Source organism: Anomaloglossus baeobatrachus, chromosome 2 (genome assembly GCF_048569485.1).
Source record: "Anomaloglossus baeobatrachus isolate aAnoBae1 chromosome 2, aAnoBae1.hap1, whole genome shotgun sequence".
NCBI lineage: Eukaryota > Metazoa > Chordata > Amphibia > Anura > Aromobatidae > Anomaloglossus > Anomaloglossus baeobatrachus.
The window spans coordinates 507,264,690-507,292,119 of NC_134354.1; the positions used below are offsets into that span (position 1 = coordinate 507,264,690).

At 49.0% G+C, this 27,430-nt stretch overlaps 1 protein-coding gene across 1 annotated transcript in view; it reads left to right on the forward strand.

Moving 5' to 3' along the window:
* Positions 1-985: 985 nt before the first annotated feature.
* Positions 986-27,430, forward strand: part of MSL3 (MSL complex subunit 3) — a 111,936-nt gene continuing 85,491 nt past the window's right edge. Inside the window, exons 1-5 of the mRNA XM_075334281.1 lie at positions 986-1,206; positions 4,664-4,746; positions 18,788-18,883; positions 22,269-22,369; positions 22,875-22,963. Of these exons, the coding sequence (XP_075190396.1) occupies positions 1,108-1,206; positions 4,664-4,746; positions 18,788-18,883; positions 22,269-22,369; positions 22,875-22,963 (468 nt within the window). The 5' untranslated portion in view covers positions 986-1,107. The remainder of the gene's footprint in view (positions 1,207-4,663; positions 4,747-18,787; positions 18,884-22,268; positions 22,370-22,874; positions 22,964-27,430) is intronic.

Below are 27,430 nucleotides of genomic sequence, written 5' to 3' on the forward strand. Positions count from 1 at the left end.
GCGGGGCTGGGTGGCGCGGCTCAATAGCTTGGCGGGGCTGGGTGGCGGGGCTCAATAGCTTGGCGGGGCTGGGTGGCGGGGCTCAATAGCTTGGCGGGGCTGGGTGGCGCGGCTCAATAGCTTGGCGAGGCTGGGTGGCGTGGCTCAATAGCTTGGCGAGGCTGGGTGGCGCGGCTCAATAGCTTGGCGAGGCTGGGTGGCGCGGCTCAATAGCTTGGCGGGGCTCAATAGCTTGGCGGGGCTGGGTGGCGCGGCTCAATAGCTTGGCGGGGCTGGGTGGCGCGGCTCAATAGCTTGGCGGGGCTGGGTGGCGCGGCTCAATAGCTTGGCGGGGCTGGGTGGCGCGGCTCAATAGCTTGGCGCGGCTCAATAGCTTGGCGGGGCTGGGTGGCGCGGCTCAATAGCTTGGCGGGGCTGGGTGGCGCGGCTCAATAGCTTGGCGGGGCTGGGTGGCGCGGCTCAATAGCTTGGCGGGGCTGCCCCATTTGGCGCACCTTCCCACACATTTTCCGTCCATCACCTCTGGATCCTATAAACACATAGCTGTAAATAAAGGAAGGGTGGAGATGGATGGATGTCCTGCGGAGGCTGCATTCTCCTGTCTGGCCGTGCCATGGGTGCCTGTGTCTGTGCTAGGCTTGTATGGCTATTTTGTGCGGACTCCCTTTCCCTGAGTTCTTGTAGCGCTTCCCATGTACCCTATATAACTGCCTGCTTTGTGGCTCTCCATAGTGTCATCACCCCTGAGGCAGCCAATTGTCCCATTGCTGTATATAAGCGCACAGACCTATGTGGTAATGGCCGCACATGCGCCTAGAACGCGCCTTTCAAAACAATATTTATGAAACGCGGTGATCACGTGGCCATGACGCAGCTTTTGCTAGCTGACACACCTTTCATTCTGATTGGTCAATTTTGGCATTGCCTGCGTGTAATTGGCTGTATTTCAGAAAGCATCCCGCCGTGCCTTCAGGGTTGGCTGGTCGTGCCCGAGTAGGCGTGGCTTGTCCGGCCGCGAATGGCGGCGTCTTCCTGTGCCCCCGTGCTCTGTGCCGCGCTCAGGCCGCTGCGGGAGTTTCGCTTCCTGCTTTTCGCCATGATGAACAAATGAACTCGCGGGGAATGAAATTTAAGTTCCAAAAAGGGGAGAAAGTTCTCTGCTTTGAGCCAGACCCGACCAAGGCTAAAGTGTTGTACGATGCCAAGGTGCGCGCAGTGTGGAGGGGAGCGGTGTGGGGGGCGCCGTGGCCTCTGCGGGGGGCTGCGGTCCGTCCTGCTGTGTGAGCGGTGAATGCACAGGTGACGTCACGACTGGGCTGTGTGTGAGGATGACGTCACCTGTCCACACGGGGCCGGCAGACTGGCCGTTACCCGTAGCAACGAGTCAGACGCGTATTTGCATGGCTGTGGGATCATCACTCATTACAGATGGGGCAGGAGTCATTGGTTGTCATGGTTACCTGCCCTAGGGTGCCACACTGACCACACGTCACATGATGGCTCGTCTCGTGGGAGGCGCATGTAGTATTATTAAACGTTTTAAAGGGTTTGTCCAGGACTTTAGCATTGACCTGTCCTTGTGATTGGGCAGCAGTGGTAGGCTGTGTGCACACATTGCATTTTTTGGTGCGTTTTTTAATCCAAGATCATATCCCAATATGCAGTAGGAATAATAGCAAATACGTCCAATTACTCATGTATACTTCTGATATAGCCATGCGTCTTACCTCATGTGCAGGGCATTGCAGCTTAGGCATCTATGTTTACAGCCACTCATAGTGACCGTTAGTTCTTCGTGGTTGTAACCATGGATACCTAAGCTACAATGCCCTGCACATGAGGTAAGAGATATGGCTATATCAGGAGAACTATACTATATTTGTAATTGGGTATTTGCTGTTACTCTTCCTACACATTGGGATAGGATCTCAAACACTGGAATACCCCTTTAAGTGTCACATGAGCCTGTACAGAGCATTGTGAAGGGAAGGCAGGAGGGTCAGCTGTGATTGGTGGATCCTGTGTATAGAGGGATTACCTGTCATTGTAATGCGGTCTCTTTTTAGCTCTTGCAGTGTGTGACTGATGTGGAGGGTGGGATTGTGCAACATCCCTTAGGCTGCTTTCACACATCCGGTTTTTGCAGTGCGGCTCAATCCGGCTCAAAAACCTATGCAACGGATGCGGCGAAAAAAAACGGATCCGTTGCATAAGTTTTTCCATGCGGCCCGTCCATTTTTTGACGAATCCGGTTTGATACTGAGCATGCGCAGTGCAAAAAAAAGCATCTGGCCGCCGGATGCAGTTTTTGCCGCATCCGCCGTCCATAGGCTTGCATTGTAAATCGCACTGGATCCGGCGCGATGCGTTTTTTTTGAGGCAGACAAAAAATGCTGCAAGCAACGTTCTGGCCGCCGCATCGGATAAATATGCCGCATCTGGCAAAAAACTAACGCAACGCAAGGCCATGCAGCACAATCCACAATCCGGCGCTAATGCAAGTCTACGAGGAAAAACGCAGCCGGCGGGAAAAAAACTGATGTGGTTTTTTTTTTTTTTTGTTTTTGCAATGCGCCGGATTGTGCCTGATTGCAAAAAACTGATGTGTGAAAGCAGCCTAACCCATATATGTAGGTCGCCCTCCTTCTCCGTATTAGGGATGTGTGCACACTGCAGCTTTGTTTCTCCAGCGAAAAGCGCACCTATGGCCGAAAAAACGCATCAAAAACCGCATGCGTTTTTTTTATCAATGGCAAAATGCAGGGAAAAACACAGAAAAGTGACATGCTGATTCTTTTTTCTGCAACCAAAACCTACAGGCAAAAAAGAAGCAACATATACACAGCCTTCCGGATTTCTCATAGACATTGCTGGAGAAGGAAATGCATGCAGTTTAGGACCACAAACTGCACCAAAAAAAAGCAGCGTGCGCACAGGGCCTTAAAGTGAACCTGACGGAAGTCAGATAATCTGAGCTGCCTGTTGTAAGGGCAGAGACCCGGATTCCAGCGATGTCGCTTACTGGGTGACTTGCTGCCTCTGTATTATCTGTGGGGTTATATAGAATACAGGAATATGGAGGACTTCTTGGAAGCAGATTTTACTAGTCCTTGCTAAGTTCATGTCCAAAATGTCTGCTTCAGAGTTCTGGCTCCCGGGCTGCGCTGGTCATGGGTGCTGGGCCCGACACCGGATTTCGGCTCAGTGCACATGACCCCGGCGTTTGGGTCATGCGCACTACTTCAGTTGGAAGCCCGGGGTCATGTGCACTGAGCTGAAATCCATGGTTGCTGCCAAAAGCAGACTACTGGCCACATTCCAACTAGATGTGCTCAACCTCACTAACTTTATCTGTATTGAGCCAGGCCTAGCACGTCTAGTCAGAATGTGCCTGGCAGTGTGCAAAATGCAACAGTATACTTTGCGCACACTAAGTATTCAGAAGTCTATAGTCGCACAGTGTGGACTTTCATCACAAGACTGGACAACCTCTGTAAGGGTACCTTCACACTTTAGCGATGCAGCAGCGATCCGACCAGCGATCTGACCTGGTCAGGATCGCTGCTGCATCGCTACATGGTCGCTGGTGAGCTGTCAAACAGGCAGATCTCACCAGTGACCAGCCTCCAGCCAGCAGCGACGTGCAAGCGACGCTGCGCTTGCGCGGAGCCGGCGTCTGGAAGCTGCGGACACTGGTAACTAAGGTAAACATCGGGTATGGTTACCCGATGTTTACATTAGTTACCAGCGCACACCGCGTAACTGTGTGTGCAGGGAGCCGCGCACACTGAGCGCTGGCTCCTTGCTCTCCTAGCTACAGTACACATCGGGTTAATTAACCCGATGTGTAATACAGCTACATGTGCAGAGAGCCGGAGCCGGCAACACAGGCAGCGTGAGAGCGGCGGAGGCTGGTAACTAAGGTAAATATCGGGTAACCACCTTGGTTACCCGATGTTTATCTTGGTTACAGCTTACCGCAGCTGCCAGACGCCGGCTCCTGCTCCCTGCTCGCTTCATTTGTCGCTCTCTCGTTGTCACAGTGGGAGAGCGCCTTTGAAGAAAACGAACCAGGGCTGTGTATAACGAGCAGCGATCTCGCAGCAGGGGCCAGATCGCTGCTCAGTGTCACACACAGCGAGATCGCTAATGAGGTCACTGCTGCGTCACAAAAAGCGTGACTCAGCAGCGATCTCGGCAGCGAGCTCGCTGTGTGTGAAGCACCCCTTAAGCTTTAAATCTGATTGGAAAAGTCCAATCTAGCATTGCCCTGATTTAATTTCCACCATACATATTTGGCTAGATGTTGGCTGGTGGCAATCTCTCCTGACTCCCCCATACACAGAAGCATCGGGCTCAGCCACGCGCTCCAATGTTCTATTGAGCTGCTGTACAACTCCTTGTTTTTTCTGTGCGCCAAACACAAAAGGACCATCTGTTGAAATGTCATCGGCCAGATCCCTCACTCGACTCTCCTCGTGTGTCAGGGAAGAGTCCGGAGAATATTGTATGCTGTAAATGGTTGGCCAATGCCTCCAGAATTAACAGGTTTTGGCTGATTTTTTTTTAGTGTGCGTGGTGTGTGTGTTTTTGATTAAAGAATGCTAAAATCTAGCACACATTTCTGTCCACCTTTTATCCACTGCTTTCTTCTCTTTTGTAGGTTGTTGATATTGTTGTCAGTAAAGATGACAAAGGTAGAAAAAATCCCGAGTATCTGATCCATTTTAATGGTTGGAATAGAAGGTAAGTGACTCTGTTATATTATTCAGTGCTGTCAGAAGCCGCTTAAAGCGAGCTTTACACGCAACGACATCGCTAACGATGTCGCTGGGGTCACGGAATTCGTGACGCACCTCCATCCTCGTTAGCGAGGTCGTTGCATGTGAAACGCTCAAACGACCGGTAAACTATCAAATTACTCACCATATCGTTGACCAGTCGTTCTAATCCCGATTATCGTTGCTGCTGCAGGACGCAGGTTGTTTGTCGTTCCCGAGGCAGCACACATCGCTATGTGTGACACTGTAGGAACGAGGAACTACATTGTACCTGCGGCCGCCGGCAATGAGGAAGGAAGGAGGTGGGCAGGATGTTGCGGCCGATCATCTCCGCTTCTATTGGGAGGCCGCTTGGTGACGCCGCACGAACCGCCCCCTTAGAAAGGAGGCAGTTCGCCGGCCACAGCGACGTCGCTAGGCAGGTAAGTACGTGTGATGGGTGTTAGCGATGTTGTGCGCTACGGGCAGCAATTTGCCTGTGACGCACAACAGACGGGGGCGGGTACGATCGACATCGCTAGCAATGTTACTGTGTGTAAAGCCCGCTTTAGATTCTAGTGTGTGTGTTATAAAATAAATGTGTGTATGCTTAATGCTGGATAAATAGAGGATTACTGGCTGTTCTTGGCAGTATTATTGGACTTGAGCCACAATGATGGCATGGCAGTGCCAGACATGGAATTGTGCCCAAGTAATTCTTAGCCAATACCTTGACCATAGTCTGTGAGCTGAAGGTATAGAAAGTTCTTCCCATGATGGTGCCACAGTACAAAGGAACCTGGTCATGCTGTAAAATGGCCATTTAGCCATCACCTATTTCTCCTGTCAACATAAACATGGATGCTTGGCCATGTGTGCGTTCTTATCACAACTGAAGGAGGGGAATAAGCATCTGTCAAAGATGGCCACTTGCCTCCTCCAAGGTTGGAACAAGCCTTTCAGTCTCCTTTTTCACTGTACATTTGCTATTGATGAGTAGAGTGACCCACATACAAGTACAATTGTTGGGCGGCCCAACTTTTATCTACGGTTTATGGCCAGTTTTTGTACTTACTCTATTGAGCTGGCTAGACAGACCATAAATACACTTTGACTTCTGCTGACCGAATACAAGCCCACCCTTGCCTAATGAGTTCCATCAATGGAGAATAATTATTTGCCCATATCCAGTGATGGACAGTTATGGTAACAGAAGGCAGAAGTAGAATCTAGAATTAGTAGCTCTCCAGAGGTACAAATAAAAGTAATTAAATTCATAAAAGCCTTCAATTATCAAATCAATGTGGTTTGTATTAGGAGGTACTAACTGTAGTATATTACAATGGCTGCAGTATTATTGCACTGACAAAAGCCTGTCCTACAGTGTTTATAGGACAGATGCCTGTGAGCATGTACAGTACAAAACTAGCCATCTTCTCGTCACAGCAGCAACTCTTCATTCAGAAAGACAGGCTGGAAGCAGAGGAAGCAGCCTCCTCTTACCTCACCACCCCTGGTATCTCCAGTATTAGATCAGAGAGACAGGCTGGAAGCAGAGGAAGCAGCCTCCTCTTACCTCACCACCCCTGGTATCTCCAGTATTAGATCAGAAAGACAGGCTGGAAGCAGAGGAAGCAGCCTCCTCTTACCTCACCACCCCTGGTATCTCCAGTATTAGATCAGAAAGACAGGCTGGAAGCAGAGGAAGCAGCCTCCTCTTACCTCACCACCCCTGGTATCTCCAGTATTACATCAGAAAGACAGGCTGGAAGCAGAGGAAGCAGCCTCCTCTTACCTCACCACCTCTGGTAGCTCCAGTATTAGATCAGAAAGACAGGCTGGAAGCAGAGGAAGCAGCCTCCTCTTACCTCACCACCCCTGGTATCTCCAGTATTAGATCAGAAAGACAGGCTGGAAGCAGAGGAAGCAGCCTCCTCTTACCTCACCACCCCTGGTATCTCCAGTATTAGATCAGAAAGACAGGCTGGAAGCAGAGGAAGCAGCCTCCTCTTACCTCACCACCCCTGGTATCTCCAGTATTAGATCAGAAAGACAGGCTGGAAGCAGAGGAAGCAGCCTCCTCTTACCTCACCACCCCTGGTATCTCCAGTATTAGATCAGAAAGACAGGCTGGAAGCAGAGGAAGCAGCCTCCTCTTACCTCACCACCCCTGGTATCTCCAGTATTAGATCAGAAAGACAGGCTGGAAGCAGAGGAAGCAGCCTCCTCTTACCTCACCACCCCTGGTATCTCCAGTATTAGATCAGAAAGACAGGCTGGAAGCAGAGGAAGCAGCCTCCTCTTACCTCACCACCCCTGGTATCTCCAGTATTAGATCAGAAAGACAGGCTGGAAGCAGAGGAAGCAGCCTCCTCTTACCTCACCACCCCTGGTATCTCCAGTATTACATCAGAAAGACAGGCTGGAAGCAGAGGAAGCAGCCTCCTCTTACCTCACCACCTCTGGTAGCTCCAGTATTAGATCAGAAAGACAGGCTGGAAGCAGAGGAAGCAGCCTCCTCTTACCTCACCACCCCTGGTATCTCCAGTATTAGATCAGAAAGACAGGCTGGAAGCAGAGGAAGCAGCCTCCTCTTACCTCACCACCCCTGGTATCTCCAGTATTAGATCAGAAAGACAGGCTGGAAGCAGAGGAAAAAACAAAAAGCCAGCACCAAATGTGCACTTCAGCACTAAACATTCCAAACTGTACTTATTATAAAAAATGTTTTGAGATTTTTGGCAAAAAATTGCAATTTCTTGAGCTGCTTCGCCACGTCACGGCAAATCTCATTTGAAGCAGTCCTACACTAAAATATTTTTATAAAATGTGCCATACGGCCTCACATATGAATAGTAGAACTGCTCTTAGCAGCACTCACCTGGTCTATTTCAATCCCATACCCATGACTGAGTCATGGCTGTGGGCGGGACAGGTCCAAGCAAATGCTGCATGAAGTAAATAGCCTGTGGACAAAGCCTGATGACTTAATGTGAACAGTCACCAACCGCCAAAATCCAGACAGATGGAATACATCCCAAATTGGGGTGCATAGCAAGGTGGAGGTCAACCACCGACCAATTCAATGAAGAAAAAACAAAAAGCAGCACCAAATGTGCACTTCAGCACTAAACATTCCAAACTGTACTTATTATAAAAAATGTTTTGAGATTTTTGGCAGTTCTACTATTCATATGTGAGGCCGTATGGCACATTTTATAAAAATATTTTAGTGTAGGACTGCTTCAAATGAGATTTGCCGTGACGTGGCGAAGCAGCTCAAGAAATTGCAATTTTTTGCCAAAAATCTCAAAACATTTTTTATAATAAGTACAGTTTGGAATGTTTAGTGCTGTAGTGCACATTTGGTGCTGGCTTTTTGTTTTTTCTTCATGGAAGCAGAGGAAGCAGCCTCCTCTTAATTAATAAACCCAATCAGAAACAGTTTATTAGATGCCAACCACAAACACATTGAAAACATTTAAAATACACCATAAACCCCACACGGAACGTGGTCCACAATATCAAGGATGATACAATTGTAAAAGAGGGACCTGCAGAATTGATTAACAGTAATAAACAGTAGCCTGTATAAATTTGTCCCACCAGTACCAGAGGCCTGAATATCCTAAGTAATGGCCATCCAGTATAGCGTGTGTGCATCAATAGTACAAAAATAACATATAGGATCTCAAAATTTGTTATATACATAGTATACACTCAGTAAAGAAATCCCAGTACACCAAATCTAGTATAATGAAGCTGCGGTGTGGTAAAGGGACAGAATCAGACCTAGGGTAGATGATGTCCTATCATAGGCATACACAACTAATCACTCCATTGGGAGGGATTAGCAGGCTAGTGTAACTGCAGAAGGACCATAGCAGCCTGGGGTAGAGGAAGAGCTGACCCTACGTGTATGGCCGTACTCACCGGCTTCTGCCATGAAGTGAGTGCCAGCCGCAGCGCTCTGTTCCTTTTAATTAACAGTTTGAAGTCAGGGAGGAGGAGGACGGCCCTGATTGACAGGCGAGCCCCGCAACCAATGTCACATGGCCCCGGGAACGTGACTTCTAACATTGCTGAAGCCACGGAGGTGATTGTAGGCTTTGCTATTTTTGTGAGGGCGAACATGGTGAATTGTGCAAGTAATGGACAACCCCTTTTAACACTAGAACTACTGAGGTAGTCATTTTGACTACTTTGCACTATATATTTCTATATAGGTGTCACGAGTCCAGTATTTCTAGTGTTAAGGAACTTTTTAAAGCAGGGCTGTGGAGTCGGTAAGCCAAACCTTCGACTCCGACTCCGACTCCTCAAATTCTCTTGCACCGACTCCGACTCCGGCTCCGACTCCGGCTCCGACTCCTACATATATTGCTTATAGTTAGGTGAAAAATTTATTGTAGTACATGAATGTGTATGTGAACATTAGACATTTAATAATTTTTATGATACAATAATCAAGATATTTGGATAGAACATAAAATATATTTATTGGATACAACTTTAGAACACAAAAAACTGTAATAAATTGTAAATATGTAATACACTATGTAATATACAGTAGATTACATATATATCTTGTGTGTGTGTATATACACTGTATATATATATATATATATATATATATATTATATATATTACATATTTACAATTTATTAGTTTTTTGTGTTCTAAAGTTGTATCCAATAAATATTTTATGTTCTATCCAAATATCTTGATTATTGTATCATAAAAACAATTAAATGTCTGATGTTCACATTATACAACAATAAATTTTTCACTTAAATATAAGCATTATACTAAATGTTATTATTTAGTAAAATATTCAGCACATTCTGCATTGCACTCCTGTCCCCAATTTATTATATATTTTAGGAGTCGGAGTCGGTGCATTTTATACCGACTCCAACTCCGACTCCGACTCCACCAAAATGAGCTCCGACTCCGACTCCGACTCCACGACTCCGACTCCACAGCCCTGTTTTAAAGTACAAATCCATTTGCTTAGTTTCAGTCTGTAGTCGGCCAGTTGTGCACAAGAGTATTATTTTATTTTTTACTGCTATTTGTAACAAATCTTTAAAAGGTATTTGTTCAATAGAATTACCTAAGCTGTCTACATGGCGTGTAAGTCATAAAAAAATGAATATGTACTGTCTGATGGATTTATCTGGAATAATACATTTTTTATTTATTTTTAAATGTGTGAGATCTATGAGCAGCATACAGATCTCCCTGAGTATCTGCTAACAGAGCTCATGTTAAATGAAAGGAGGCATGACCACTGAGCAACATGTAATGACTGACAGTCTGCTCATCCGACAAAGATCTGCAGCAGCACTTGTCTTCTCACAGGGTGTCGTCTCTGCTGTACTGGCTGGCTGTGAGACGGAGGCTGAAGCACTGTGAGGACTGCAGCTGCACATGTGTTTGTAATGAGGCACACTTCAGCTCTGCCATACTGTGCTGGCTCTGCCCACACTGTAGAGCTATGTGTGATTTGAGAGCAGACTGTCAGTCATCACATATATCACATATATCACATTGGTGACCTCATCTACAATAAGCTGTGGATGCAGATTTTTGGTGAAATCTGTCCCAGCCCATGGATCTTAACAGCCTATTTACATATAAGGAACACGTGATTTCTCTGCAATCTGATGTCTTATTCCAGATAGAAAGTTGACTACACTGATATTTTTATATCACCTACATGCCCATATAGATGGCTTAAGAAGGTTGATATCACTGACAGATTTCCTTTTAAGAGTTATTTAACCCCTTCACGACCGGCTGATTTTTCGATTTCCGTTTTTTTTTTTCGCCATTCTTCTGAGAGACGTAACTTTTTTTATTTTTCAGTCAATATGGTCATGTGAGGGCTCATTTTTTGCGGAACGAGCTGTACTTGTAACTAAAACCATAAGTTTTACCATATAGTGTACTGGGAAACGGCAGAAAAATTCCAAATGCAGAAAAATTGCAAAAACGTGCGATAGCACTATTTTCTTTGTCGCTCCATGGGAGACCCAGACAATTGGGTGTATAGGCTATGCCTCCGGAGGCCGCACAAAGTATTACACTAAAAGTGTAAAGCCCCTCCCCTTTTGCCTATACACCCCCCGTGCTCCCACGGGCTCCTCAGTTTTTTGCTTTGTGCGAAGGAGGCAGACATGCACGCATAGCTCCACAGCTTAGTCAGCAGCAGCTGCTGACTATGTCGGATGGAAGAAAAGAGGGCCCTTAAAGGGCCCCCAGCATGCTCCCTTCTCACCCCACTCTTGTCGGCGGTGTTGTTAAGGTTGAGGTATCCATTGCGGGTACGGAGGCTGGAGCCCACATGCTGTTTTCCTTCCCCATCCCCCTTAGGGCTCTGGGTGAAGTGGGATCCTATCGGTCTCCAGGCACTGAGACCGTGCTCCATCCACAGCTCCTGAGGACTCTGCTGGATAGGAGCCGAGTATCGTTCAGGGACATGGCCCTGCTACTTGAAGGTACTCTGTGTCCCCGTGGGGACCGCGCACAGCAACACTCCAGCATTGCTGGGTGTGCTAGTGCACCGGGGACTGCGGCGCTGACCGCGTTTGTGCTATTACACACTGCAGCGTCGCTGAGTGTGTTAGTGTAAGGGGACTGCCGCGCTGACCGCCGCTGCCATTACTATTACTGCGGCGCGGCTGGGACTGTTAGTGCGCCGGGGACTTCAGCGCCGACCGCGCTTTTACGGCGGCCGCGCTCATAACTCGAGTCCCCGGCTCTTTGCGGCCTAGTCTCGTTCTTCCCGCCCCCAGCCCTGCCAGTCAGGGGAAGGGCGGGACGCTGTACAGCACAGCAGCACTGAGGGCTGGAGCATGCTTTGCATACTCCACCCCCCTCACTGTGCACAGTGGGGCACCAGTTCCCGCACTTTCTGGGTCACGCCCACGGCTCCCTCCTCTCCTTAGGACGCCGGCAGCCATTACTCAGCTCCTCTGACGCTGCTGAGGACAGACAAGCGCTGGAGGACTCAGACAGGGATTCTGCTGGCCACACAACCGCTCTAAGCGGGCGGTAAGCAGCACCTCAGGTGCTAGCCCCACTTGTGCAGTAGTGTAAATATATTTATAGGTATACTTTACACTGTATGGTGCACGGTTGTTTCTGGCTATATACCCTATTGTGTTGCTCAGGGGAGTCAACAGCATGGTGCCCACAAGAAGCAGGGGTGCCAAAACACAGGCTTACTATGCTGCCTGCGCCGCATGTACGACCTCACTACCGGCAGGCTCCACTGACCCTCATTGTGTGCACTGCTCGGCCCCCGTGGCACTTACTCAGCCGGAGCCTCTGCTAAGGGAGGCCCAGGGGGAACCACCTGCTAACACTGTCCAGGTGACAGGGACGGAGTTTACAGCTTTTACTGAAAGGCTTTCTGAGACTATGGCTAAGATACTAGAAGCTTTGCAGTCCAGACCGGTATCTCAAACCAGGGACACTGTGGAATCATTGCCACCTAGTTCCCCTCAGTCGGAACAACCATGTCCTCCCGGGGTGTCTCATAGATCCCAGAGTGAGGTCTCTGACACGGACCGCAGTCCCAGACCGCGTAAGCGAGCTCGCTTGGAAATTCCCTCGACATCATCACATTGGTCAGGGTCTCAGCGGGAGGACTCTCTGTATGGTGAAGCGAAGGTTGCTGATCAGGATTCTAATTCTGAGGCTGCGCTCAACCTTGATACTCCTGATGGGGACGCCATAATGAATGATCTTATCGCGTCCATAAATCAAATGTTGGATATTTCTCCCTCTGCTCATCCAGTAGAGGAGTCAGCTTCTCAGCAGGAGAAATTCCATTCTAGGTTCCCCAAACGTACGAGTATGTTTCTGGACCACTCTGACTTCAGAGAGGCAGTCCAGAAACACCGGGCTAATCCAGATAAGCGTTTTTCTAAGCGCCTTAAGGATACACGGTATCCCTTCCCCCCTGACGTGGTCAAGGGCTGGACTCAGTGTCTCAAGGTGGATCCTCCAGACTGGCGGCTAGATCCATAGTTGCAGTTGAAGATGGGGCTTCGCTCAAGGATGCCACTGACAGACAGATGGAGCTCTGGTTGAAATCCATCTATGAAGCTATCGGCGCGTCTTTTGCTCCAGCATTCGCAGCCGTATGGGCGCTCCAAGCTATTGCAGCGGGTCAAGCGCAAATTGACGCACTTACACGTACGTACGTCTGCGCCGCAAGTGGCGTCTATAACATCTCAAACGTCGGCATTTGCGTCCTACGCTATTAATGCTGTCCTGGACTCTGCGAGCCGTACGGCGGTTGCAGCCGACAATTCGGTGGCAATACGAAGGGCCTTGTGGCTTCGGGAATGGAAGGCAGATTCAGCTTCCAAAAAGTGCTTAACCGGTTTGCCATTTTCTGGCGACCGTTTGTTTGGTGAGAGGCTGGATGAAATAATCAAACAATCCAAGGGAAAGGAAACATCCTTACCGCAGGCCAAACCAAGATTACCCCAACAGAGAAGGGGACAGTCGAGGTTTCGGTCCTTTCGGGGCGCGGGCAGGTCCCAATTCTCCTCGTCCAAAGGTCCTCAGAAGGATCAGAGGAACTCCGATCCATGGCGGTCTAAGGCACGCCCTAAAAAGACCGCCGGAGGTGCCGCCACCAAGGCGGCTTCCTCATGACTTACGGCCCCCTCACACCGCATCCTCGGTCGGTGGCAGGCTCTCCCGATTTTCCGACATTTGGCTGCCACAGGTAAAAGACCGTTGAGTGAGAGACATTCTGTCTCACGGTTACAGGATAGAGTTCAATTCTCGTCCTCCGACTCGATTTTTCAGAACATCTCCGCCTCCCGAGCGAGCCGATGCTCTTCTGCAGGCGCTGGACACTCTGAAGACAGAAGGAGTGGTGGTCCCTGTTCCTCTTCGGCCTGGCAACAGCCCCACGGGTTTTTACCAAGGTTATGGCTACTGTAGTAGCGGTCCTACACTCTCAGGGTCACTCGGTGATCCCTTACTTAGACGATCTGCTGGTCAAGGCTCCCTCTCAAGAGGCATGCCAGCACAGCCTCACCGCTACTCTGGAGACTCTACAGAGTTTCGGGTGGATCATCAATTTGCCAAAGTCAAATCTGACACCGGCCCAATCGCTGACATATCTTGGCATGGAGTTTCATACCCTCTCAGCGATAGTGAAGCTTCCGCTGAACAAGCAGCGTTCACTACAGACGGGGGTGCAATCTCTCCTTCAAGGTCAGTCACACCCCTTGAGGCGCCTCATGCACTTCCTGGGGAAGATGGTGGCAGCAATGGAAGCAGTCCCTTTCGCGCAGTTTCACCTGCGTCCTCTTCAATGGGACATCCTACGCAAATGGGACAGGAAGCCGACGTCCCTCGACAGGAACGTCTCCCTCTCTCAGGCAACCAAAGCTTCCCTTCGGTGGTGGCTTCTTCCCACTTCATTATCGAAGGGGAAATCCTTCCTACCCCCATCCTGGGCGGTGGTCACGACGGACGCGAGTCTGTCAGGGTGGGGAGCAGTCTTTCTCCACCACAGGGCTCAGGGTACGTGGACTCGGCAGGAGTCCTCACTTCAGATCAATGTTCTGGAGATCAGGGCAGTGTATCTAGCCCTAAAAGCTTTCCAGCAATGGCTGGAAGGCAAGCAGATCCGAATTCAGTCGGACAACTCCACAGCGGTGGCTTACATCAACCACCAAGGAGGAACACGCAGCCGGCAAGCCTTCCAGGAAGTCCGGCGGATTTTGATGTGGGTGGAAGCCACGGCCTCCACCATCTCCGCAGTTCACATCCCGGGCGTAGAAAACTGGGAAGCAGACTTTCTCAGTCGCCAGGGCATGGACGCAGGGGAATGGTCCCTTCACCCGGACGTGTTTCAGGAGATCTGTTGCCGCTGGGGGATGCCGGACGTCGACCTAATGGCGTCCCGGCACAACAACAAGGTCACGGCATTCATGGCACGTTCTCACGATCACAGAGCTCTGGCGGCAGACGCCTTAGTTCAGGATTGGTCGCAGTTTCAACTCCCTTATGTGTTTCCTCCGCTGGCACTGTTGCCCAGAGTGTTACGCAAGATCAGGGCCGACTGCCGCCGCGCCATCCTCGTCGCTCCAGACTGGCCGAGGAGGTCGTGGTACCCGGATCTGTGGCATCTCACGGTCGGCCAACCGTGGGCACTACCAGACCGACCAGACTTGCTATCTCAAGGGCCGTTTTTCCATCTGAATTCTGCGGCCCTCAACCTGACTGTGTGGCCATTGAGTCCTGGATCTTAGCGTCTTCAGGGTTATCTCAAGACGTCTTTGCCACTATGAGACAGGCTAGGAAACCAACGTCCGTCAAGATCTACCACAGGACGTGGAAAATATTCCTGTCATGGTGCTCTGATCAGGGTTTTTCTCCCTGGCCATTTGCCTTGCCCACTTTTCTGTCCTTTCTTCAGTCCGGATTGGAAAAGGGTTTGTCGCTTGGCTCCCTTAAGGGACAAGTCTCTGCGCTCTCTGTGTTTTTTCAGAAGCGCTTGGCCAGACTTCCACAGGTACGCACGTTCCTGCAGGGGGTTTGTCACATCGTCCCTCCTTACAAGCGGCCGTTAGAACCCTGGGATCTGAACAGGGTGCTGATGGTTCTTCAGAAACCACCGTTCGAGCCACTGAGGGATATTTCTCTCTCACGCCTTTCGCAGAAAGTGGTTTTCCTAGTAGCAGTCACTTCACTTCGGAGAGTGTCTGAGCTAGCAGCATTGTCATGCAAAGCCCCTTTCCTGGTGTTTCACCAGGACAAGGTGGTTCTGCGTCCGGTTCCGGAATTTCTACCTAAGGTGGTATCCCCCTTTCATCTCAATCAGGATATCTCCTTACCCTCTTTTTGCCCTCATCCAATTCACCAATGTGAAAAGGATTTGCACTTGTTAGATCTGGTGAGAGCACTCAGACTCTACATTTCTCGGACGGCGCCCCTGCGCCGCTCGGATGCACTCTTTGTCCTTGTCGCTGGCCAGCGGAAAGGGTCACAGGCTTCCAAATCAACCCTGGCTCGGTGGATCAAGGAACCAATTATCGAAGCTTACCGTTCGGCGGGGCTTCCGGTTCCCTCAGGGCTGAAGGCCCATTCTACCAGAGCCGTGGGTGCGTCCTGGGCTTTGAGGCACCAGGCTACGGCTCAGCAGGTGTGTCAGGCGGCTACCTGGTCGAGCCTGCACACTTTCACGAAACACTATCAGGTGCATACCTATGCTTCGGCGGATGCCAGCATAGGTAGGCGAGTCCTTCAGGTGGCGGTTGCCCACCTGTAGGAAGGAGCCGTTACGGCTCTATTATGAGGTATTATTTACCCACCCAGGGACTGCTTTTGGACGTCCCAATTGTCTGGGTCTCCCATGGAGCGACAAAGAAGGGAATTTTGTTTACCGTAAATTCCTTTTCTTCTAGCTCCAATTGGGAGACCCAGCACCCGCCCCTGTTTTTTTGTGTACACATGTTGTTCATGTTGAATGGTTTCAGTTCTCCGATATTCCTTCGGATTGAATTTACTTTAAACCAGTTTATAATTTGTTTTTCCTCCTTCTTGCTTTTGCACCAAAACTGAGGAGCACGGGGGGTGTATAGGCAGAAGGGGAGGGGCTTTACACTTTTAGTGTAATACTTTGTGCGGCCTCCGGAGGCATAGCCTATACACCCAATTGTCTGGGTCTCCCAATTGGAGCTAGAAGAAAAGGAATTTACGGTAAGTAAACAAAATTCCCTTCGTTTTTGAGATATTTTATTCACGGTGTTCACTATATGGTAAAACTGAGGTATCTATGTAATGCCTGAGGTCAGTGCCAGTTTGTAGACACCAAACATGTATAGGTTTACTTGTATTTAAGCGGTTAAAAAAATTCACAAGCTTGTCCAAAAAAGTGGCGCACGTTTTGCACCATTTTCCAAAACCTGTAGCATTCTCATTTTTCGGGATCTATGGCTCAGTGAAAGCTTATTTTTTGCGTCTCGAGCTGACGTGTTTAACTGTACCATTTTTGAGCAGATGCTACGTTTTGATCGCCTGTTATTGCATCTTGCGCAAACTTTGCGGCGACCAAAAAAATGTAATTTTGGCATTTGCAATTTTTTTGCTGCTACGCAGTTTACTGATCAGATCAATTGATTTTATATGTTGATAGATCGGACATTTCTGAACGCGGCGATACCCAATATGTGTGGTGTGTGGTTTTTTTTTTTTTTTTTTTTATATATATTTTACTAGTCCCCCTAGGGGGCTATAGCGATCAGCAATCCGATCGCTCTGCACTATCTACAGATCTCAGCTACAGAACTGAGAACTGCAGATTTGGTGCTTCACTTTCAATGACGGCTGTATTCCAGCATTGAGAGGAAGTGACTCATGTTAGCTACAGGCGTCATCACATGACCCTGTGCTACCATGTCAACCACCGAAAGTCACGTGATCATGTCACGTGACTTCCGATGGGGGCGGGGTAAGTCGCTGTCATGGCGGCGCGCATATACATCTTGCTGCCAGATTTTGGCAGCGAGATGTAAGGGGTTAATGGCCGCGGGTGGAAGCGATTCCACCCACGGCTAGTTACACATGTCAGGTGAAAACAGCTGATATGTGCGCGGATCGCCGCCGCCTGCCCACGGCAGGGGGCGGGGATTAACTGTATACGATCCATGACGTACCCAGTATGTCATGGGTTGTTAAGGGTTTAAGAGTTGTTTAACCCCTTCACGACCGGCCGATTTTTCGCTTTCCGTTTTTTTTTCGCCATTCTTCTGTGAGACGTAACTTTTTTTTATTTTTCAGTAAATATGGTCATGTGAGGGCTCATTTTTTGCGGAACGAGCTGTACTTGTAAATAAAACCATACATTTTACCATATATTGTACTGGGAAATGGCAAAAAAATTCCAAATGCAGAAAAATTGCAAAAGTGCGATAGCACTATTGTTTTTGAGATATTTTATTCACTGTGTTCATTATATGGTAAAACAGATGTGTGAGTGTGATGCCTCAGGTCAGTGCGAGTTCATAGACACCAAACATGTATAGGTTTACGTTTATATAAGGGGTTACAAAAAATCAGCAGTTTGTCCAAAAAAAGTGGGGCACGTTTTACGCCATACTCCGTGACCCGTAGCGGTCTCATTTTTCGGGATCTATGGCTCATTGATGGCTTATTTTTTTGCGTCTCGAGCTGACGTTTTTAGTAGTACCATTTTTGCGCAGATGCTACGTTTTGGTCGCCTGTTGTTGCATTTTGCGCAAACGTTGTGGCGAGTCATTTTGGCGTTTGGAATTTTTTTGCCGCTACGCCGTTTACTGATCAGATTAATTGATTTTTATATTTTGAACAGGCGTTTCTGAAGACGGTGATACCAAGTGTGTGTGTGTGTGTGTGTGTGTGTGTGTGTATGTGTATTTTTAATTTGTTTAATCCTTTAACTTTCAATGGGGCGAAAGGGGGTGATTTGAACTTTTTAGGTTTTTTGTTTTTTTTTTTAAACTTTTTTTTTTTTCTTTTTTTCGCGCTCTGCCCTATCTGCTGATCACAGCTACACAGCTGTAAACAGCAGATACGCTCGCTTTCTGCTTCACTGGGCTGCGGGCCGAGTGAAACTGAAAGTAATTCATGGCAGGTACAGGAGTCATCACATGACCTGTGCTACCATGACAACTACTGGAAGTCACGTGACTTCTGGTATCGCCCGGTAAGTAAAAGTTTAACGCGATTTTATAATGGCGCTGTCACTTGACAGTGCCATTTAAGGGGTTAACCGGCGTGAGCAGATAATGATTCTGCTCGTGCCAAGCAGGCACACATCTCAGCTGTGAAAATCAGCTGAGATGTGCGCTGATTGCAGCATGCTGCCGGCAGCAGACCACGGGCAGTAACACTAGGACCGCTAGGACATATTACTGCCCGCGGTCGTTAAGGGGTTAATCAAGATCTCAATACACCATTGTGTAATTGTAATGTATGTACTGTATGTGATCTATTATTTCTGTTTGTAGCTGGGATAGATGGGCAGCTGAAGACCATGTTCTCCGCGATACTGATGAAAACAGACGATTGCAGAGAAAACTGGCAAGGAAAGCCGTGGCCCGCATGTAAGGAACCTCTCTAGGTAGACACCTACTGCTGCTATATTTACATACCCTACATTTTTGCTCCTGTTTGCTCTTGCTTATCATGCTGTCTTATTTTACAATGTTTAATGGGATTCAATAGTTAACCTTTTAGTATTGTCTAGAAATGCTTGCCTGGATATCTGCTAATTGCACTAATATTTGTACATGTGGTAAGTGATCTACAAAGCTTTCTGTAAGGGTTTAGGGGTGCTTCACACACAGCGAGCTCGCTGCCGAGATCGCTGCTGAGTCACGCTTTTTGTGACGCAGCAGTGACCTCATTAGCGATCTCGCTGTGTGTGACAATGAGCAGCGATCTGGCCCCTGCTGCGAGATCGCTGCTCGTTACACACAGCCCTGGTTCGTTTTCTTCAAAGCCGCTCTCCTGCTGTGACACACAGATCGCTGTGTGTGACAGCAAGAGAGCGACAAATGAAGCGAGCAGGGAGCAGGAGCCGGCGTCTGACAGCTGAGGTAAGCTGTATCCAAGATAAACATCGGGTAACCAAGGTGGTTACCCGATATTTACCTTAGTTACCAGCCTCTGCAGCTCTCACGCTGCCAGTGCCGGCTCCGGCTCTCTGCACATGTAGCTGCTGTACACATCGGGTTAATTAACCCGATGTGTACAGCAGCTAGGAGAGCAAGGAGCCAGCGCTAAGCAGTGTGCGCGGCTCCCTGCTCTCTGCACATGTAGCTGCATTACACATCGGGTTAATTAACCCGATGTGTACTGTAGCTAGGAGAGCAAGGAGCCAGCGCTCAGTGTGCGCGGCTCCCTGCTCCCTGCTCACACTGGTAACTAATGTAAACATCGGGTAACCATACCCGATGTTTACCTTAGTTACCAGTCTCCGCAGCTTCCAGACGGCGGCTCCGTGCAAGCGCAGCGTCGCTTGCACGTCGCTGCTGGCTGGGGGCTGTTCACTGGTCGCTGGTGAGATCTGCCTGTTTGACAGCTCACCAGCGACCATGTGGCGATGCAGCAGCGATCCTGACCAGGTCAGATCGCTGGTCGGATCGCTGCTGCATCGCTAAGTGTGAAGGTACCCTTAGATATCGGTAGCAATCTATCTGATGATCCCCTCGTATACTTATAAAACCTGCATGTAATAAAACGAGCTTCTGCTATCCTATTGAAAGAGTAAGGGTACCTTCACACTTAGCGATGCAGCAGCGATCCGACCAGCGATCTGACCTGGTCAGGATCGCTGCTGCATCGCTACATGGTCGCTGGTGAGCTGTCAAACAGGCAGATCTCACCAGCGACCAGTGAACAGCCCCCAGCCAGCAGCGACGTGCAAGCGACGCTGCGCTTGCACGGAGCCGCCGTCTGGAAGCTGCGGAGACTGGTAACTAAGGTAAACATCGGGTATGGTTACCCGATGTTTACATTAGTTACCAGTGTGAGCAGGGAGCAGGGAGCCGCGCAGCGCTGGCTCCTTGCTCTCCTAGCTACAGTACACATCGGGTTAATTAACCCGATGTGTAATGCAGCTACATGTGCAGAGAGCAGGGAGCCGCGCACACTGCTTAGCGCTGGCTCCTTGCTCTCCTAGCTGCTGTACACATCGGGTTAATTAACCCGATGTGTACAGCAGCTACATGTGCAGAGAGCCGGAGCCGGCACTGGCAGCGTGAGAGCTGCAGAGGCTGGTAACTAAGGTAAATATCGGGTAACCACCTTGGTTACCCGATGTTTATCTTGGATACAGCTTACCTCAGCTGTCAGACGCCGGCTCCTGCTCCCTGCTCGCTTCATTTGTCGCTCTCTTGCTGTCACACACAGCGATCTGTGTGTCACAGCAGGAGAGCGGCTTTGAAGAAAACGAACCAGGGCTGTGTGTAACGAGCAGCGATCTCGCAGCAGGGGCCAGATCGCTGCTCATTGTCACACACAGCGAGATCGCTAATGAGGTCACTGCTGCGTCACAAAAAGCGTGACTCAGCAGCGATCTCGGCAGCGAGCTCGCTGTGTGTGAAGCACCCCTAACCGAGGCAGAGCCGAGCTATGTACCCAATGATCAGTAAGTGTGAGCATCCCCTCGCCATCACTAAGCTTTGCCGTTATGGAAGTGGCATGCTGTTGTGACGCACTGATAAAATTAGGGTGTCACAGATGAATGCACCCCTCTTCCAGGTGCAGGATTCCCTCCTCCTTGGCCTTCCATCACAATTTTACGTCCAGGTACACAACATCAGCAAGCAGAGCCTACTCACCCCCCCCCCCCCCCCCCCCCCGACAATAGGGACACACCAGTGGGCGGGGTCAAGTGGATGGTGACGCCCACCTAGGGGTACTGAGGTGTAATGGAAGGGAACAAATGAGTGGTGAGGGAGACAGAGTGGAAAGAGGCAGACGGTGAAAGTGAGAGGAGTGTGAAGTGACAGGGTAGTCAGGGTTGGAGCTCCTGGACTACCGGACTACTGACAAATTGACTAGGTGGCAGTCGGCAGACAGGGCCACAAGCAACGGAGATCCGGTCGCGGGAGACCTTAAGAGGACCGGGTCAGGGTTGAAGCCCGTCAGTATAGACAGCAGGAATCCGGTCCGGAGACCGTGCACAGACAGGGTACCTGGACCCTAGAGCAAGGACAGCTTCAAGCACCTAACTAATTTACCAGCCGGGGACAAGCTTTCAGGTCTTGTCACACAGGAGGCCCAGATAGAGCGAGATGGAAGCCCAACGAGGGGGATAGGGCTCCGCAATTGCCTGCTAAGATCCCATGGGTCAGTTCTCACGGGCCACAGCTCCCAACACACAGTATCACTGGGAGTGGACTTCCCTGTTTTCAAGCGGAGTAGTCAAAATCAAGGACACAAACACTAAGTGCAGGAGGAAGGGACCCCTGTTTCTGTACCAGGGTGTGGGACCTTAACACACCCGCCAGAGGTCACCGGTCACTGGCAGTTTGGTTTACCATCTGGACTCTAAATTTATTCAGGAACTGTGAGTACACCTACCAACCCTGCAGATTGTGCTCCGCAGCACCATCCCACCTGTATTGGGAACCCGGGACAACACCTCCCCTATCCGTGGAGGGGGTAACATCCAGCTACCCCACTTCATCAGTCCCGGGTAGCAGCGGCGGTGTCACCAACAATCACCGCACCCCACGGGTGGCGTCACTGACAAAACCTTCCCCATCTAATAACCCCCTTTTCACTTGCGGGCGACGGACGGGTGCTCAGGCCCAGGTCCGGCTTCCCCTTGAGCTACCGCCACGACCCCGGATCCGAGCGTCTCGAGCAGCCCCCCCCCTGCCGTTGTCTGTCCCCTGCCTGCATCACTGTCTTGTCTGACTGTGTGTTACAATAAGTTAATGTGTGCTAAATAAACCACACTGGCTTCTGTGCCTTCAGGAGGAGGAAAGGAAGAAAGAAGAGACGGTGCCGCTTGCCTGGGGTCGACTCTGTTTTAAAAAGTCTTCCAGCTAATGAAAAGGAAGATAATGATGAGCACTGTAAGTATTCCTAAAGGTCGGATTGCTCTTTGTCATGTTTTGCACCTTCCATCTTTCCTCTCCGACTTCTAAAAGCCATCATTTGGGGCGTGGGGAGGCGGGGGAGATGGACTTTTAAATGGCATTATCCATTTTACCTTGTGTTGTACTGGAAAATGGGAAAAAAAAATTCCAAGTTTGGCAAAATTACTAGAAAAATGCATTTCCGCAGTTTTTTGGGGGCTTTGTTTTTATTGCTTTTTTTTACATGGCAAGTCTAAATAAGAGTAAGTGGTAATCCAGCACCCGTAGTCCAGTCTTCAGTGACCGTTAATCTGGGCTCCAGATCTAAATTTATCACTTTTGTACCGTTCTCCTGGTGTGTGCTATTTTTGTGAAAGTTTATGCTGAAAGTAAACCTTTTTTTGTGTGGAGAAATAAATGTTTGTTCTATTATGCGGCTTTAAAAGATGAAAGTATGTAGAACCCAAATATTTGAGGTAACCAGCCACTCTTTATCCCATAGCACTGAGCAGTTCATCAGAGGACAGCGAGGAAGGAACGGATGAGGAAATAAAAAGCGAGGAAAGCGATTTCGAAGAAAAGGCAGAAATGGTAATTCTAGTTAATGGCCGAGATATGTAAACTGATGCAAGAAAATCGGGGCTGTGGAGTCTGTAGAAATGTACCGGCTCCCGCTGTAGAAAGAAATTGGGCTATTCACATTGTATGATTTTCATAGTATTTTTAATTTTAAAATGTGCAGACTGAAGATGATTTAAGGTCACAATAAGGACCTTTTATATAAAATAATCTTACTACAGTAAGTACCAATTAACCTCTTCACAACCACTATATGTCGGCACTTGCTGGACTTTCTCGATTGTTGCCATAAATTTTCAGTGGGCAGTCATGCAGGGTTGGCTTTGAGATTTGCGGTGATAATCGACTACTAGGACCAGCAATCTTATCGGGATTCGCCCCCTAGCTTTCGCATCGTTTTAGATTTCTCGATCGATAGCAATCGCGTCACTTAGTAGATTGAGAAAGAAATCCATTGACCTCTGTGCTCATTTCTGAGCTTCACTGTGTGCCTAAGGGCTCTTTTCCACTTGCGTGCCACTTCCGATGCAAGCGCATCGGAGGCGATATGCTAAAAACCCTCTACTGTGGGTGTCAGCCGAAGGTCATGTGCGACTGTGATGCGATCGTATCACAGGAGCGGAGAAGATGAAGGGAGCACTTTCTCCCCATCTCCTCCGCTGTCTGTCTGCGTACATCGCACTGAGGTCGGATGACATGCGAGTGCAGTGCAATGTTTCGCACGCTCCCATAGGCATGTATGGGGGTGCGTGAGCCGAGACACTGCAAAACACAGCATGCTGCAATTGCACCAAGAGCACGAATCATGTTGAGAAATAGAAGGCAAGAGGAAACTGCCTGATTAACACTAGTGCGATTTTATTTATTTTTTTTATCTGATCGTATTTGCATATGAAAATCGCAAGTGGAAAAGAGCCCTAAACTGCAGTTCCTGTCCACTTTTGCCATTACTGTATTGCTCTAGCTAGGAGAGACCACTTAATTTGCAGGGTGCTTGTCTCCACAACCTTAGGCCGGTTTCACATTTGCGTCGTTTTGATGGAAACGGAATCCAGCACAGATGCCGTACAGTTCATTTATTTACAGTGGAAGCGCGACACCATGTGGACACATGCGGTAGTGTATGAAGCACAGAACCCACATGGTGTTGCGCCTCCACTGTAAATAAATGAACTGTACGGCAAATGTACTGGATTCCGTTTCCGTCAAAACAACGCAAATGTGAAACCGGCCTAAGACACAATGTATGGAACCCTACAATGACCTATTTGCAATTTTCACTGCATTATCTACTACAAGCTTTTTTTTTAAGAAAACGCCATTGAGTCAAAATAGTCTCTACACCTGCAGATGAAGTCCTCGAGAGGTGAAATAATCGAAATCTGGTCATTTGAGTGGGGTTTCTGCTGTTCTGGCACATGGGGGATCTGTATGTGGAGCCAAAAGTCAAATGGCCCGCCTTCCCTCTTGTGCCCTAACAAACCGTATTGTACAACCACGTATGGGATATTGCTATGTCTAGAAGAAATTGTGCAACACATTTTGGTGCCAGTGTTACATATTTTCACTGGTGAAAATATAAAATCTGGGGATAAGGTAAATTTTATTCAATTCTGACCAGTGCCATTTTCAGGTAATATCTCTGGAACATATCAACGGATCCCAGTGATTCTGAGACTTTTTTTTTTTTTCTTTTGATCTATTATACTTTGTTAGGCTAAGTTCACACATCCTGTGTTTTCAATCCGTCAGGTCCGTCAGCAACGGATCAGTCATTTTCAAGATGTCAACTGATGCAACTGATGTGTTTTTCACAGGATTCCTTTCACAGGAATCCTGTGTAAAAACGGATCAGTTGCGTCCGTTACATCCGCTGTGCGTCCGTTTTTTGACGGATCAGTCATGATCCGTCTGTGTTTGGGACAGCCCAGTGGGCGTGCCAAGCATGCTGGGCATGCTCAGTAGAGCATGACGGAATCCTGCGCTGGATTCCGTTGTAAGACGGATTACGACGGAATCCAGCACCATAGACATGCATTACAAGCTTGACGGATGGCGACGGATTCCTGCGCGGCGCGTTAATTTTGACGGCCCGAAAAACGTTACATTCTGCGTTGCTCCCCGCTCGGCGGTCAGTCAAAAACGACGGACCGCGACGCAGCGGATGCAACGCAGGGTCATCAGTCGCAATCCGTCACTAATAGAAGTCTATGGGGAAATACAGGATTCCTGCAAAATATTTTGCAGGATTCCGTAATTCCTCAAGGCTACGGATTGTGACTGATGCAAAACACAGGATGTGTGAACTTAGCCTTAGGCTAAGTTCACACATCCTGTGTTTTCAATCCGTCAGGTCCGTCAGCAACGGATCAGTCATTTTCAAGATGTCAACTGATGCAACTGATGTGTTTTTCACAGGATTCCTTTCACAGGAATCCTGTGAAAAAACGGATCAGTTGCGTCCGTTACATCCGCTGTGCGTCCGTTTTTTGACGGATCAGTCATGATTCGTCTGTGTTTGGGACAGCCCAGTGGGCGTGCCAAGCATGCTGGGCATGCTCAGTAGAGCATGACGGAATCCTGCGCTGGATTCCGTTGTAAGACGGATTACGACGGAATCCAGCACCATAGACATGCATTACAAGCTTGACGGATGGCGACGGATTCCTGCGCGGCGCGTTAATTTTGACGGCCCGAAAAACGTTACATTCTGCGTTGCTCCCCGCTCGGCGGTCAGTCAAAAACGACGGACCGCGACGCAGCGGATGCAACGCAGGGTCATCAGTCGCAATCCGTCACTAATAGAAGTCTATGGGGAAATACAGGATTCCTGCAAAATATTTTGCAGGATTCCGTAATTCCTCAAGGCTACGGATTGTGACTGATGCAAAACACAGGATGTGTGAACTTAGCCTTAGGCTAAGTTCACACATCCTGTGTTTTGCATCAGTCACAATCCGTCGCCTTGGGGAATTACGGTATCCTGCAAAATATTTTGCAGGAATCCTGTATTTCCCCATAGACTTCTATTAGCGACGGATTGCGACTGATGACCCTGCGTTGCATCCGCTGCGTCGCGGTCCGTCGTTTTTGACTGACCGCCGAGCGGGGAGCAACGCAGAATGTAACGTTTTTCGGGCCGTCAAAATTAACGCGCCGCGCAGGAATCCGTCGCCATCCGTCAAGCTTGTAATGCATGTCTATGGTGCTGGATTCCGTCGTAATCCGTCTTACAACGGAATCCAGCGCAGGATTCCGTCATGCTCTACTGAGCATGCCCAGCATGCTTGGCACGCCCACTGGGCTGTCCCAAACACAGACGGATCATGACTGATCTTAGCCTAAGGCTAAGTTCACACATCCTGTGTTTTCAATCCGTCAGGTCCGTCAGCAACGGATCAGTCATTTTCAAGATGTCAACTGATGCAACTGATGTGTTTTTCACAGGATTCCTTTCACAGGAATCCTGTGAAAAAACGGATCAGTTGCGTCCGTTACATCCGCTGTGCGTCCGTTTTTTGACGGATCAGTCATGATTCGTCTGTGTTTGGGACAGCCCAGTGGGCGTGCCAAGCATGCTGGGCATGCTCAGTAGAGCATGACGGAATCCAGCGCTGGATTCCGTTGTAAGACGGATTACGACGGAATCCAGCACCATAGACATGCATTACAAGCTTGACGGATGGCGACGGATTCCTGCGCGGCGCGTTAATTTTGACGGCCCGAAAAACGTTACATTCTGCGTTGCTCCCCGCTCGGCGGTCAGTCAAAAACGACGGACCGCGACGCAGCGGATGCAACGCAGGGTCATCAGTCGCAATCCGTCACTAATAGAAGTCTATGGGGAAATACAGGATTCCTGCAAAATATTTTGCAGGATTCCGTAATTCCTCAAGGCTACGGATTGTGACTGATGCAAAACACAGGATGTGTGAACTTAGCCTTAGTGGTAAATTTAGGATGATCTTTTTGTGTTTGTGAAAATATTGGCAATTTTAGTAAACATGTTGAAAAATTCTCAATTTTCAAACTTTTAATTTTTATGCCCTTAACCCCTTCACAACATTTGACAAATTTATACGTCATGGTCGAATAGGGTTTCCCGACCAATGACTTATTGGTATGTCTTGGTGATCGCGCAGGCCACTGGACCACTATTGCCGTCAGGAGCCTGGTGAAAGTTATAGCCAAGCTCTGGCTGTCACAACCAGGGACGCTCTCCTAAATCCGCTAAATACCACAATCCATAGTGACTGGAGCATTTAGGTGGCAGTGAGAGAGAGTGTGCTCACTCTGCCACCTGATAAGGATCCCCGCATAGCTATGGCATGTCACGATCATCTCAGAATCCTCCATCTAAAGCATGCCTGGTAGACCATGCCAGGAGCATGGTCTAAGGCTATGTGCGGACGTTGCGTCGGAGTACCTGCAGTTTATTCTGCACGTTTTCCTTCCCTTGGTTTTTGACCAAATGGCTTT